Source organism: Pundamilia nyererei, unplaced genomic scaffold (genome assembly GCF_000239375.1).
Source record: "Pundamilia nyererei isolate P.nyererei 1_Seehausen unplaced genomic scaffold, PunNye1.0 scaffold00013, whole genome shotgun sequence".
Taxonomy (NCBI): Eukaryota; Metazoa; Chordata; class Actinopteri; order Cichliformes; family Cichlidae; genus Pundamilia; species Pundamilia nyererei.
In genome coordinates this window covers 5,961,107-5,974,590 of record NW_005187414.1, presented here as the reverse complement: position 1 = coordinate 5,974,590, position 13,484 = coordinate 5,961,107, and the positions used below count along the sequence as shown (strand labels likewise).

The following is a 13,484-nucleotide window of genomic DNA, read 5'->3' as shown; positions in this document are numbered from 1 at the left end:
GTTTATAAATTTAATAAATGATATATGGATATTTCAAAGATGTTCTGAATGTTTGATTGCCGAAATGCTTGGATCGATGATCATTTGTAGTTCGGATAAGTGGCTCGTGCCCTGCTTGGCTTTAAATGTCTGACATAACACTGCAATGTTGCTGACATTGATCAGCAGCGAGAGCGGCCGCTTCTCATTGGACCTGTTGGTTGTCGCTCAGCCATTGAGGTTGAGACAAAGTGACAATGCTGTGAAAACTGAGGGTCGCATTGTGCAGTGTGTAGGGGTGACCCATTGACTGGTCCATACGCGATACTATGGGGTGGCTTTGGATCGCTGTGGCAACGTGTGTGCTCGCGTCCTGCTCTGTCAAAGGTAAGTGCTAGAACAAGCAGGAGGGCACCTCCCACGTGAGGCTGTGTGCCTATATTTATTGTAACAACAGCCTCTGAAACGGGGCTCTCCCTTTTATTATTTATTTTTTTAATGGATTGTTTGGGTTTATATCAACCATCTGTTTTTATAGATGTACACAAAGGGCAAAGTCAAGACAAAAACTTTGAACTAGGGCTTATTTAGCTGATTAAAGATGAGCTTTATCTCTTTATAAATTGGTTTGAAAAGTTTCAGTTAATGATCCCTTTAAAGGAAATGACTGGTGGTTGGAGTATGAAGAGGGGATTCGGCACTACAGCAAGGAGGCCCTCAATAAGGTACTGTTTCACCTATGTTTATCACTGAGGGTTTATTTTGTTGTTGTTAGACACAAAGTTTAAATTTTGGTCGTCATTTAAACAGCAAAAAGCCTTCGTTGACAGGCTTATTAAAATGACAAAAAACAATATATAGCAATTGTTAACCTTTCTCTTAAAAGTAGGTTAGCATCGTGTCACACCAGACTAACCACATGGCCCAGCAGGCATCCTGAACTTGTGCACAGCAAGCGCAGCTAACGCATCAAAGACAGTGAAACAATGATCGATCAATAAAAACGCAGTCCGACAAGGTACTGAAGATGAGGTTTCCACTGTAGCAGTGAAAGTTATGTTCAGGTTTGCCTACTGTAATCTACAACAGAATCTTAATGCACAAACACTGTGCTCTGCTGGATTAAATATTTTTATATTTATTTTATTTAGAAAGAGGGACAATACATATTAATGAACATTTTAACAAATGTAAATATGCCAGATTATAGCCTTGGGCTAATTTCCATCTGCAGACCCTCTGGCAGGTTGGTGTTACACACAAGTTAGTAAAAACATACAGAGACACTATTTACAGATCATGTGACAAGGACAAAAACAGTGATCACATCATAATATAATTTAAGCTTTGCCTGATCTTACTGTCAGTTATTTAGTTGCTATTATCCTGTTTGTTTGTTTTTCAGACTTGCTATGCTGTAAAATGTATTAAAGTACCACAATACCAATGCTCCCAAAAAATCAATCTGGGTTTGGCGGTTGCCAGGAGTCCTTGTATGACTGGATTGTGTCAAGTGTAAAGTTTGGTAGAGGGGGATTATGGTGTGGGGTTGTCTTTCAGAAGTTGCACTTGGCCCCTTAGCACCAGTGGAAGGAACTCTTAATGCTTCCACATTCCAACTTTGTGGGAACAGTTTGGGTTTGACCCCTTCCTATTCCAACATAACTGCTCATCAGTGCACAAAACAAGGTCCATAAAGACATGGATGAGCGAGTTTGGTGTGAAAGAACTTGACTGGCCTGCACAGAGTCCTAACCTCAACCTAATAGAACACCTTTGGGATGAATTGGAGTGGAGACTGTGAGTCGGGTCTTCTTGTCTGACCTTACAAATGCACTTCTAAAAGAATGCTCAAAATTTACCATAAACACTCCTAAACCTTGTGGAAAGCATTCCCACGAGAGCTGAAGCTGTCATAGCGTCAAAGTGTGGGCTGACGTCATATTAAACCCTAAGGATTAGGAATGGGATGTCATGCAAGTTCACATGCGCATGAACGTGGATGAGCAAATACTTATGGCAATATAATGTATCTAAAACGTTCTAATGCAATAAGATTTTTTGAAGATTTTTGCACATGAGCTTCCTTTTTTCTCCACAAATGCATCAACATATACAGTATTAAACTTACGCAACTGTTTAAAACATTTATAGCAGTTTATTCCGATGTAGGAAGACGCTCAAAAAAGAAGAAGAAAACAATTGTCAGTCCCTGAAGACAAACTTTTGTCATTACAAGGAAATAAGGACTCATAAGGAAACATAACTGGTCTCGATGTGACAGCGAGGCTTCTCTCTTTTTACTTATTTAGGAGTTTCCAGAGAAAACCCGGCCAGTGAGCTTCAAGCATCCTGTGTTCCAGTGCTCAGACATGAGTCCTTCTCCCTCTGTCCCCTCCTCAGGTCTGTCCAGGTGTCACCTGCTGACCTCAAATCTTGTGTTGTTCAAGAGTTTGAACTAACGCTCTTTTTCTCTTTCTTTCCCTCTCTACCTTCCCTCTATCCACCCCTCCTTCCACCCTTTTGTCTAGTTGAATTTGTGAAGGCCGCAGATATCAAAGTCATCGCCGCCTTGGGGGATTCTCTGACAGTAGGTGTTATATGTTGTTTGCTGCTTCCTCTGCTGTGCCGATGATACAGTGTAACGTCGACCAAAAATAGACTCGCTCTGACCGTTGATTCATTCATTTTGCATACTCTCTTAGTCCTGCTGAGCAGAAGGCAGCTGCAATCGTGAGAAGAGCTAAAACGCTTACAGTGATGGATAAAGACTGAGTGCAAATGAGATTGAAATAAACTTTAAACTGCATTACTAACCAAATGTTGCACCAACGGAAGAGCAGTCAGCTTAGTTATTATCTCTTTTTGTGCTTTTATGAGAACGGCACATCTTCATAATCTAAGAGAAGATGCCCAAATTGCAGCTGGTTAATGGGGACCTGTTATCATCTCCTCTATGTTTTTATTCTTGGACTCTTTGTGTATCGTTGCATGACTCACAGTTTATAATAGTTCTCATCCCGAGCCTTATTTCGGCAGCGTTGCACGTATACGGCAGAGAATTTGGAAAGGCATAATAGGATCCGTTTAAATTAGAGTGACAAACCACCCACACAAACACTTACTCATAAAACTGCTTTTCTTCTGTTCCTTGGCTCCTGATCTCTCTATGCCGTGCCCCTTCTTTTCCAGACGGCTATCGGCGCCAACGCCACTACTGTCCTCGGCATTCCCATTGAGTTTCGTCACGTGTCATGGAGGTGCCTGTCACAAATCTCGCACAAATAACAATCAGGATGATGTGAAGCAGACTGATCTCATATCAGGAACATGTTAGAAACTGTATTCCCCCATGAGAGTGTCAGTCTGTAAGAAACAAGGTTAAACTGACATTAACAGTTCTGCTGCTGGTATTGCTTTCCTTTCTGCTTGCAGCATTGGAGGCTATGGGACATATCAAGATGTCATTACTTTGGCAAGTAAGCTGTCACTGCTGTGTCCGAGCTGTTTCTTAACTGTATCGTTCCATGAAACTCACAACGAGAAAAGTCCAGCTCATTTTCTTTACCTGTTTGACGCTGTCATTTTTAGATATCATCAAGCTGTTTAACCCCAGTCTGCTTGGAGCTTCTCCTGGAAAGACAGTTCATGGGATGCAGGCTCATATCAGTGAAACGGGCTTCAACTTGGCCGTAACTGGACACAACACCTTGTAAGACCTTCGCTTACTTTTGTGTTGCTTAATCTAACAAATTATATTCTTCTACAAAAATAACTGAGCTGTGACCTAATTCACTTTAGGAAACATGTTATTCTTTATTTTGTAGCAATCTCCCCGGTCAGACGAGACATTTGATAGACACACTGAGAGGTTACGAGGTAAAGCGAGGCCTTGTTTTCTCAGTAATGATACAGCACAGGGATGGGAGAGGTAACGGGACTGTCGTCTCTTCCTTTAGGGTCTCAACTTTGAAGAGGACTGGAAGCTTTTGACTATTCTCATGGGCATGAATGACATCTGTGATTACTGCAAAGATAAAGTCTGTCTTGGTCTCTTATCTTTAATTCAATAGAAAATCTCTCTATATATGGAATATTGCCTCTTCTATTACCTCTGATGAATCTCCTCTACTTCCAGGCTCTTTTTTCAGTAGATAACTTCATCCACTATATGACCGTCTCGTTGGAAATGCTTATGAATGAGGTAAAGTCGAAGATAAACGAAATCAGGCTTAGCCCTGGGTTTACTGTCTGCTGAGACTGAGGGTCAGTGCTGTGCTGAATCACCACAGTGCAGGTCTTCATGCTGTGCTTCAGGTTCCCCGTATGATTGTGAACGTGGTTCAGATCCTCCCCATGCAGACTTTGAGGGAGGTGCAGAAGCCCACCCCAGGGTGTTTGCTCCAGCGGTGATCACTCTCTTTCTCTCTCAGAACAAGTTCAACTCTGGCTTGATTGACACTTCTTGAACTTTTTACTTTTTGACTTTGATTTAGGTCTTTCTGCTCGTGCCTGATAGAGCCAGTAGCCAGATCTCCTGAACTGCGGGAGCTGGTGGAGGTCAATCTGGAATTCCAGGTGCACGTTACTTCTTTCATGTTATAAGATTATGTATTACTGTATATAAGGAAAGATGGTACAGGAGATAAATTCTTATTTCATTTGGTTGCCATGTTAGAAGGAATATTGACTCTTTTTTTGATCCCTCTATGCATCATAAAAAAATTCCCATGTTTTTTAGGAACAACTTGTTCGTTCTGTACAGCAGACTCTGAATGTTAGGCTGCACAAACAAGCTCGTCTGTAAAACACCTGCAGAATCTTGAACTGCACACTCTGTTGTATGTAAGAGCTATCGGAGATGAGATTTCTAGGTCAGAATATGAGGAAAAACTGCCATAAATATACATGCACTGCTTAAAAATGTTTTAATCAGAGTATAGCATCAGCTAAACTGCTGACATATTGATCCAGTCAGTTAAGTAACAGAGAGGGTTGTTAAACAGTTTCAGCTGCTTTAGTGTTAATGAAATTAACGAAAGGTGCTCTAGAGGGACAACAAAGAGACACAACTCCCAAAACAGCAATGGTTTTACAAGTAGAGGTCACTCCTCATCTTTTCTTCCTGTGTTTTCACTAGTTTAGCATTTGACTAGGGTCAGTGTAACTACTGGTACATAAGGTGATACCTGAACCCTGCAGAGGTTGCACAGGCATTTTCCTGTGTCTCCCAGCAGAGTCTCACGAGCACGGAGGAGATTCCAGGAGACAGGCAGTTACAGGACTGGTATCTCCTCCTTTGTGCAAAGAGGAAGAGGATGGTGTGGATGGCAGTGACCAAACAATCATAAACAGACTTCATCTTCAAACAGATGTCCTCTGTGCTCACTGCCTGGCACTATAGAGCCCGTTTGCCATAGAATACCAAAATTGCCTTGTTAAACATGCACTAATTTGTATAAATATCTAATTTACAGAGTGCAGAGAAATGTATTTTAAACATTTGTTTTCTACCAGCCTGAAAGAAGAACTATTTTGGAAGGAAACAAAGCTTAAAGAAATGCCCATTAAAATGCATTTTGACTGTATCTTCCATAATAATTTGCCTTGTCATTGTCCCAAATGATAACTCACTTTAATGTGCAAACAGGGTACATTGCACTCAAAACATTATATGCTGATTTCATGTTCGCAGCTCTCACTGTAATTTGTGTGTTTGCTGTTATTGTAACAGCACAAGCGAGGAGAATGGGAGACAAATTGATTCTCACGCTGCTTTCATCTGCAGAAAAGACTCGAGAAGCTGCTGTACAGCGACCGCTTCTTCAGGGACGACTTCGCCGTTGTTCTCCAGCCCTTTTTGAAGAACGCGGACCCGCCCCGCCTCCCGGTAATCCATCTCACGCCTATCAGTGTGACATAAGTGTCTGCTTTCAGACCAATCGGTGCGAAGCATCACGCGGCGATGACTGACTCATCAGTGATCCCCAGTGTGACAGCTGTAGCGTTTTGGCTGAGAAACTCACGAGTCTTGTTTCACCAACAATGCTGTCCATCACTAAAACTATACCGCAGTGTATTTTGTGTCTCTCTGAGCAGAACGGGAAGATCGATATGACTTTCTTCACTCACGACTGCTTCCACTTTACCATAAAGGGACATGAGGAGCTGGCCAAGGGACTGTGGAACAACATGGTGAACAATAAGTTGTATTTGATTTAAAGGCACAAGAGGCTAAAGGTCAATGAGTCATTCAGGGTTTATTGTGTAGGATTCACATGAATGTGAACTGTGTAATTGTTCAAATACACATGTCTGCTTCTCTCACAGTTTCAGCCCGAGGGAGAAAAGACGATTGTGAGCAGCTTCTCTGACCCCATCACTCTCATCTGTCCGCCTATGGTAAGATTAGCTTTCCATATTTGACAACTGTGTTTGGCCTGATTGGTCTAAAGAATTGAATATTAACTAAACGTTCCTCCAGTGAAATTAGGTTTCAGAAAGTGTTTTAAAATGTTTTAAAATGTTTGTTTAAAAGTCTGTTGATTCAAGGAAGTTTAGCGCTGTGGAACCTTTTTTTTCTCCATTTGTTATGACTCCTGTGCTTTAGATGCTTCTCAAAACACTCTGTTACTGCTTTGTCATGCTGCTGTGCATATAAATGACACTGCATTAAAATAAATGAGTGCTTGGTGAAATAAAAATGAATTTTAGTTCACCAGCAACTCAGAGCTGTTTGAAAGACTGGGAAAGAGGCTACGGTGCGTCACGCTTCTCAAAACGCTCTGCAGTACTGCATTATTTGTGTTGTGATAAATCTTAATTCAATATCTGATTTTTACAGTTATTATATTACATATCATATACGTAGGAACACCCATATATCTTCACTCGACCGATCGCAGCCAAGTCAGACCAACCTACCCTCCAGACTGACGCTCCATCACCAGCAGTCATCTTCCTGCTGCTCCTCCTGGCACAGTTTGGAGTTATGTAGCTTTTAATTCCTTTTCCCGACGCAAAACACACAGAGGGCGAAAGGAGTTTTTTAGCCATTCACCAGCATGGAGGAAATGACTGCAAACTGACAGATTTGACAACAAACAATCATTGCAATCATGCAGCCGAAATATCTGAATCTCAGAGGATGTTGGAGATGGACGAGATGAGGATAGGGGAGCTTCAGATGGTTGGGGGTTGTCTCTATAATATTGCCAGATTTTTACTAAATAAAGTGCCTGGAGATGACTGGTGTTGTGAACTGTTCTTCAAAGTGAACTGAACTGAGAAATGTGACTTTCTAATAGACCCTTTTACAGTTTTTAATTGAGATTTAAATAACTTTTCCTACGCTAAAGACGATATACCAGTTAGACCGCATGCCTGGTAGTGGGATGTTTCTGTTTCTCCCCCATTTGGGGAGCAGACTTAGAGCATATATGTATTTTTAATAAAAAGTTTGCTTTGTACAAATTGCAAATGTTGTAATTAACAAAGCATGACGACCTACTTTTGGTTCGTGTGACTTTTATACATTCATACATAAAATATTAACGACTTTGCCTCTTTAATAACTTCTGGGCCTTTTTTTAAAAAAAGTTTTCAGACTCAGATTTACCTTTTTAAAAAACAAAACTTTTGTTTGCTTGTTTGTTTCTGCACGCTTACTCACGCAGAGGGACCCTGGCAATGTGCCTCGATCAGCTCAGTGAAAAAAAAATGATTTAAACATGAAAATTTGTCATTCATATCATCTGCTGTAGATTTCCCCAGACAGCTCTGACTTCTCAAACAGGGGAAGATTTAGTCACAGGTCTGCTCCTCAGATCTCCAGGCAGCTGCTGGCCCACTTTCACTGCTCCATCCTCCGGTGCCTGAAATATTATTATTATTATTCTTCACTAAAAGAGGGAAAGCAAACCATCAGTCATTGCACTGAACAAAAAAAAAAAACGACAACAAAAAAACACTAAGTGTTGCTCATGCTGCTGGGTGCTGAGCAGTGGAGTCATTATCTTTTACCCGCAAAATGTCAGCGGTTGGCGTCAGTAGCTGAGGTGTAATCATCCAGTGCAGATGGCTGTATTGTACTCTCTGGTTAAACAGAGCCTACAATACAGAATTCACCGACTCCATTGAATCAGTGTGATTACAAAGGCAGGTGGAAACTATATTAAGGCAATCTCAGGTTACTTTAATGTGCTCAGAAATAGCAATTTACCTCCAGAATGGAAAGGAAAACCATATGACATGTACTCAGTGTGGTGCAGCTGGGTTGTATAAGTATATCATGTGTCATATATGTAGGAACAATCATATTTGCATGGGGAAAGCCTCCCTTTTCTAACGTTTTCTTATAATAAAACGCATAACCCTTGAGTTTAGAAAGGTAATTATTTGTAATCACCTAACATGTATTTTTTCCCAAACTCTTTCAAATTTATTTGCTTTGTGCCAGTTTACTTTGTTGCTTCTTGGATGCTTCTCTTTGACGAATTTCAGTTAGTGCTTGTAGCTTTCAGATTTCATTATAACCCTTTTATTGTATTCAAAGGAAACCGTCTTCATGTTTAAACAAAGCCGTCGGCACTTTACGCGGGACAAATATGGATCCTCTGGTCTAGCTCTGATGCAGATTGGCCTTTATTGTTTCTCTGAATGCATAATGAGATCTTTGGGATGTCGGTGAATGGTGCAGCAGCACAATGTGAAACTGCAAACAGTCCAAACGCCCCCTCCCACTTTAGAAACCTCTGCTCTGTTTGTTTTTTAATGAACATGCCAGTAACAAGATGAAAATGACCTCATGATGACATGCACATCCAGAAGTTTTAGAATTTTCCAGTGTGCATGTCTGCTCCTTATAAATGGAGACAAAATGCTGGTACTGTTTCTGCAGTTTTAATGTATCATCATTTAATGTCAGATCTCAGGAGGCTCAGGGAAAAGGTCTTATTAAAATTCAAAGGGAGAACAAAACAATAATAAAGCTTCACTTGGTGCAGGGTTGCCAATTCTGACACTTCTGATGTGACAAGACCGCTGGTCAGGAGGTGAATCAGACACAGATCACACACCCACCACCTACAACATCACAAACAACCCCCAACTCTATTTGCTCCATCGTATCTTTCGCACGCTGAAACGTCTGTAAAAAATCCAGCCCTGAAGATGTTTTCTCTGAGTTTTTTCCACACCTGAAGCTTTCATACAGCAGCGGGATCCATCAACGAGCTTTTCCAAGGTGAGAGAGTTGTGTGCATTTAGGCGGGTGGCACAACAGATGGAACTATTTGTGACTATTAATAGGGATATTTTTATTTTACTCTTAGTAAAAGCCTGATGGGTTTACTGAAATAAAAAAATACATTTCTCTCATGTCATGTTTTTAATTAATTTGTTATCAGTAAAATGTGGCAAAAAGGAAATTTAAAGTAAAAAATTAGTTATTGTAATTAGATAAATCATCACTACCCATTTCAGTGTTGTTATTGGTTACACGGGTGGCAGATTTGGTCTAATTACTTAAATTAATTGGGGTGCTATTTGGGACCTTATTTACAGGCTTCTCTGTGTTCTAATTATAATCATCCATTAGGAAGGGCATTGGTATAAAATATATTTTGGCAAATATTTATGCAGATCAGGATAATTGCATACAGATTGGTCAACGCACATTGCTCCACTGTGGCAAGCCATTAAAGGAGCAGAAACAAGAAGGAGATGACAGAAGAACAGATGAAAACAAATTGCAGTCATAAGTAATTGTGGGGACTTTCAGTGTGGCTGATGTAGGTTGGGAGGGGCAATAAAACAAACAGAGATTTGGTGACTTGGAAAAGTTTTAGCCTAGGACCCCATAAAAGTACCTTCCATCCGTTTTCTGCAGAGGTTGTTGGAGGTTATCCCAGCTGTCACAGGGAAAGAGGCAGGGTTGATAATCTGTTGGACGGCTAATTGTGAGAGATAGCAATCCATGCTCACAACCTAACATGATGCATGTCTTTAGACTGTGGGAGAAATGAGGTTTGGAGATGAAGTATACTGATGACCAGCAGTATGGCTTAGTGCTGAGAAAGAGCCCTACAGATGTTATGTTTGCTTTAAGAATGTTGATGAAGAAGAATAGAGAAGGTCAGAATTAGTTGCACTGTCTGTTGGTAGATCTAGAGAAAGAGATGAGGAAGTCAGGAGTGGAAAAGAAGTATGTCAGGGTGGTGCAGGACATGTATGAGGACAGTGTGACAGTGATGGCGTGGATAGATGGGTTAAAGGTGCGGGTGGGATTGCATCAGGGATTGCATTTGAGCTCCTTTTTGTTTTCTTTGGTGAAAAACAGACTGACAGACGTGGTCTGCCAGGAGATTCTGTGGAATAAGTGATCTGTAGCGAGAGCAGGAAGTAGGTGAAAGAGAGTCTGGGAGTAGAGGAGTAGAAGAAGTAAAGGTAAATGAGTTCAAATAGCTGGGGTCGACCATCCAAAGCAACAGACAGTGCACAAGAGGTGAAGATTAGTGCACAGGAAGGGGAACTTGCTGGAGACTAGTATCAGGGGTGATTTGTGACAGAAGGATAGCAGCAAGAGTGAAAAGGAAGGTTTACTAGCTGGTGGTGAGACCTGCTGTGATGCGTGGTTGGGAGACAGTAGCACTGACAGAAAGACAGGTGTTTTTCATTCGAGGTGACCTGAATGGACAGGATTGTAAACAAGTACATCAGAGGAACAGCTCAGGTCGAGTGGTTTAGACACAAAGATAAAGAGGCAGGGATGAGATGGTTTGGGCATATGCAGAGCAGGGAGCTGCTAAAAGAAGAGGAAGACAAAGATCTTTTACCTCTTCATCCACAGTTGGTATCAACCTTCAACTCAGTGTTTCTTGCTCTGCACTTTGGACTAACCTGATATCAGTTTCATAACAACAGAAGCAAAACATACTCAATTCTGAGTATTTGTATCTAATGACAGCTGCAGTTGTATTTAACACCTGCGTTCTGTAGTTAGCATTGTGCATGATGATTAAATGTGTTACACTGTGATAAATTTTGTCTAAATAGGTGAAAATTATTGTGGGCGTTACCAAAAGAGTGCTTCATTCAATAGATGTGTGAAGAAGGCTGTGTATTTGGCTCAGAGAAAGAGGTTGTCTGTTTTATCTGTATCAACAGGCACAATAAACTGTATGCTGTAATTATAAAATATTAATCTAGAAAGATAAATACTGCATTGTTCCTAAATATGAACAGACCTTGCAACATAGCTCAGTTTGATTTGGGTCACATGCTCACATGAGCAAATCTGGACAATGGCAGCAATAATTTTTAATAAAATATCACCAGGCAACACATTTAGGCAGTCAAGCGGCACAATCAGTAAATACAGCTTGATAATCCCTCTTTGTCCTATGGGGAATGACTCAGTGATGTTGACAGAGACACTATCATTTATTTACAATACATCCATTCTCTTGACTGCTTATCCAGTACAGGATCGAGGGGGACTGGCGCCAGCTCCAAGATCAAATAGTCTTTAAACAAGATGTGAAGGAAAAGCAGACTTCCCCCTTCAATTCTGGGGTTCACATCCCACAGAAGCTTAACTGGATTTAAATCTGGGGAATTTGAAGTCCACACTTCAAACTTGCTGTTGTGCTCCTCTAACCATTCCTGAACCATTTCTGCTTTGTGGCAGGGAGTATGATCCTACTGAAAGAGGCCACAGCTATCAGTGAATACTGTTTCCAAGGAAGGATGGTCTGCAACAATGCTTAGGTAGGTGGTACGTATCAAAGTAATAGCTACATGGAGGGCAGAACCCAAGGTTTCCCAGCAGAACATTGCCCAAAGCATCGCACTGCCTGCACAAGCCTGCTTTTCCCCCACAGTGGATCCTGTGCCAGGTGTTCCCCTGTGAGGTACACGCATCCGGCCACCCACGTGATGTAAAAGATAGTGTGATTCATCGGACCATCAGATTGACTTCTTTTGCTCCATGGTCCAGTTCTGATATTCATCTGTCCACTGTTGGTGCTTTCCTTGGTGAACAGGGGGCAGTATGGGCATCCTGCCTGGTCTGCAGCTATGCAGCTCCATACGCAACAAACTGTGATGCACTGTGTGTTCTGACACCATCAGAACCAACATTAACTGTTTAGGTAGTTTGAGCTGCAGTAGCTCATCTGTTGGCCACACGGGCTTACCTTTGTTCCCCATGAGCATTAATGAGTCTTGGCCGTCCACAATCCTGTCACTGACTCACCACTGTTCCTTCCTTGGACCACTTTTGATAGATACTGACCACAGCAGACCAGGAACATCCCACAACAGCTTGTCAAACTCCTCAGATAATTACACTTGCACATTTTTCCTGCTTCTAAGAAATCAACTTTTAGAACAAAATGTTCACTTACTCTCTGACAGCTGCCATGATGAAGTGATAATCAGTAATATTTACTTCACATGTCAGTGCTTGGTGTATATATTTATATACATATAGCTATAGGTATGTGTTCACATATACATCCATATTTTTGTGGGTGGTAATTGTGCGGATAAACATATGTATCAGGATGATGATCATCACCCTTCATATTCCTTCTTACTTATTCAAAATCCCGCCATCTGTCTACCCCCCTTTATCCTGCTTGTCCTGTTTTCATTGTTGTGTGTCTTTGTCCTGTGCGGTTGTTGCTTTTTTCAAAATCAAATGTATAACATAAACTTCTTGAATCAAAGCTAAAGTCTACACAATCAAAAATTAATTTAAAAATACATATGCTCCCAGTTAAACCATACAAAGGATAAAAAATATGATCGATGCTCAAACAGCGCACGGGGATAGAGATGCTCACTTTTATACCTGAGGCACTCTGAACTGGCACACGCCCTGACAACCAGCGAGGTACGATCAGGTACAACAGCAATTATTTGTCCCAGGATGATGTCATTTCCTCTCTCCAGCTCACGCTATAAAAAGGGTGCTGTTGCGGCGAGGTCTTGGTGGAGAGACCGGAGAGGACGGAGGCTGTCGGGTCACCGATGCTGCAGAAAATCTAGCTCTCCAGAAATACCGAAAGGCGGCTAAGTTTTGTTCAGAATGCGTCCCTAATTCACCGACTTTGATTTACAGGGAAGAAACCTAACCTTCTGATAAAAGCTTCGCTATTTTTTATTATTCCTGGAGAGCTACTTCGCCTCGTTTCCAAACATGATCGGGAGAGGACTGTTCCTTTTGACAATCCTGTCTAGCTGCGGTAAGAAAAAGAACAGACAGCTAAACCTTGATGAAGTTGAGCGATATGAAGACACAGACGGTTGGTTGAAGGAAATCTGCATTAAGTATTGTGACTGCCGGGGTTCCGCACCGAGGACAGCGACAAGCGCATCTTTAATTGCAATGAATTCACCTGCGCCTTTGGCACAATTATTCTCGTTACTAAAACAACCAGAGGCTTGTAGTAACACAGCGAGTGAGGAAAGAAAAGCGCACACGCACACACACGCGCACA

General features: G+C 41.4%; 1 protein-coding gene across 1 annotated transcript; it reads left to right on the top strand.

Moving 5' to 3' along the window:
• Positions 1–3,901: 3,901 nt before the first annotated feature.
• Positions 3,902–6,976, top strand: LOC102210773 (phospholipase B1, membrane-associated). Its single transcript, XM_005725077.1, has 8 exons — positions 3,902–3,910; positions 4,118–4,183; positions 4,297–4,388; positions 4,476–4,557; positions 5,768–5,869; positions 6,079–6,174; positions 6,310–6,381; positions 6,851–6,976. The coding sequence occupies exons 1-8, from the start codon at positions 3,902–3,904 to the stop codon at positions 6,974–6,976; spliced, it is 645 nt and encodes a 214-aa protein (XP_005725134.1).
• Positions 6,977–13,484: the final 6,508 nt, after the last annotated feature.

Excerpts from the sequence above, each read along its gene's own strand:
- LOC102210773 (XM_005725077.1), top strand. Across the intron at positions 5,870-6,078 it reads CGGACCCGCCCCGCCTCCCG|AACGGGAAGATCGATATGAC; the intron begins GTAATCCATCTC and ends CTCTCTGAGCAG. Across the intron at positions 6,382-6,850 it reads CTCTCATCTGTCCGCCTATG|GAACACCCATATATCTTCAC; the intron begins GTAAGATTAGCT and ends TCATATACGTAG.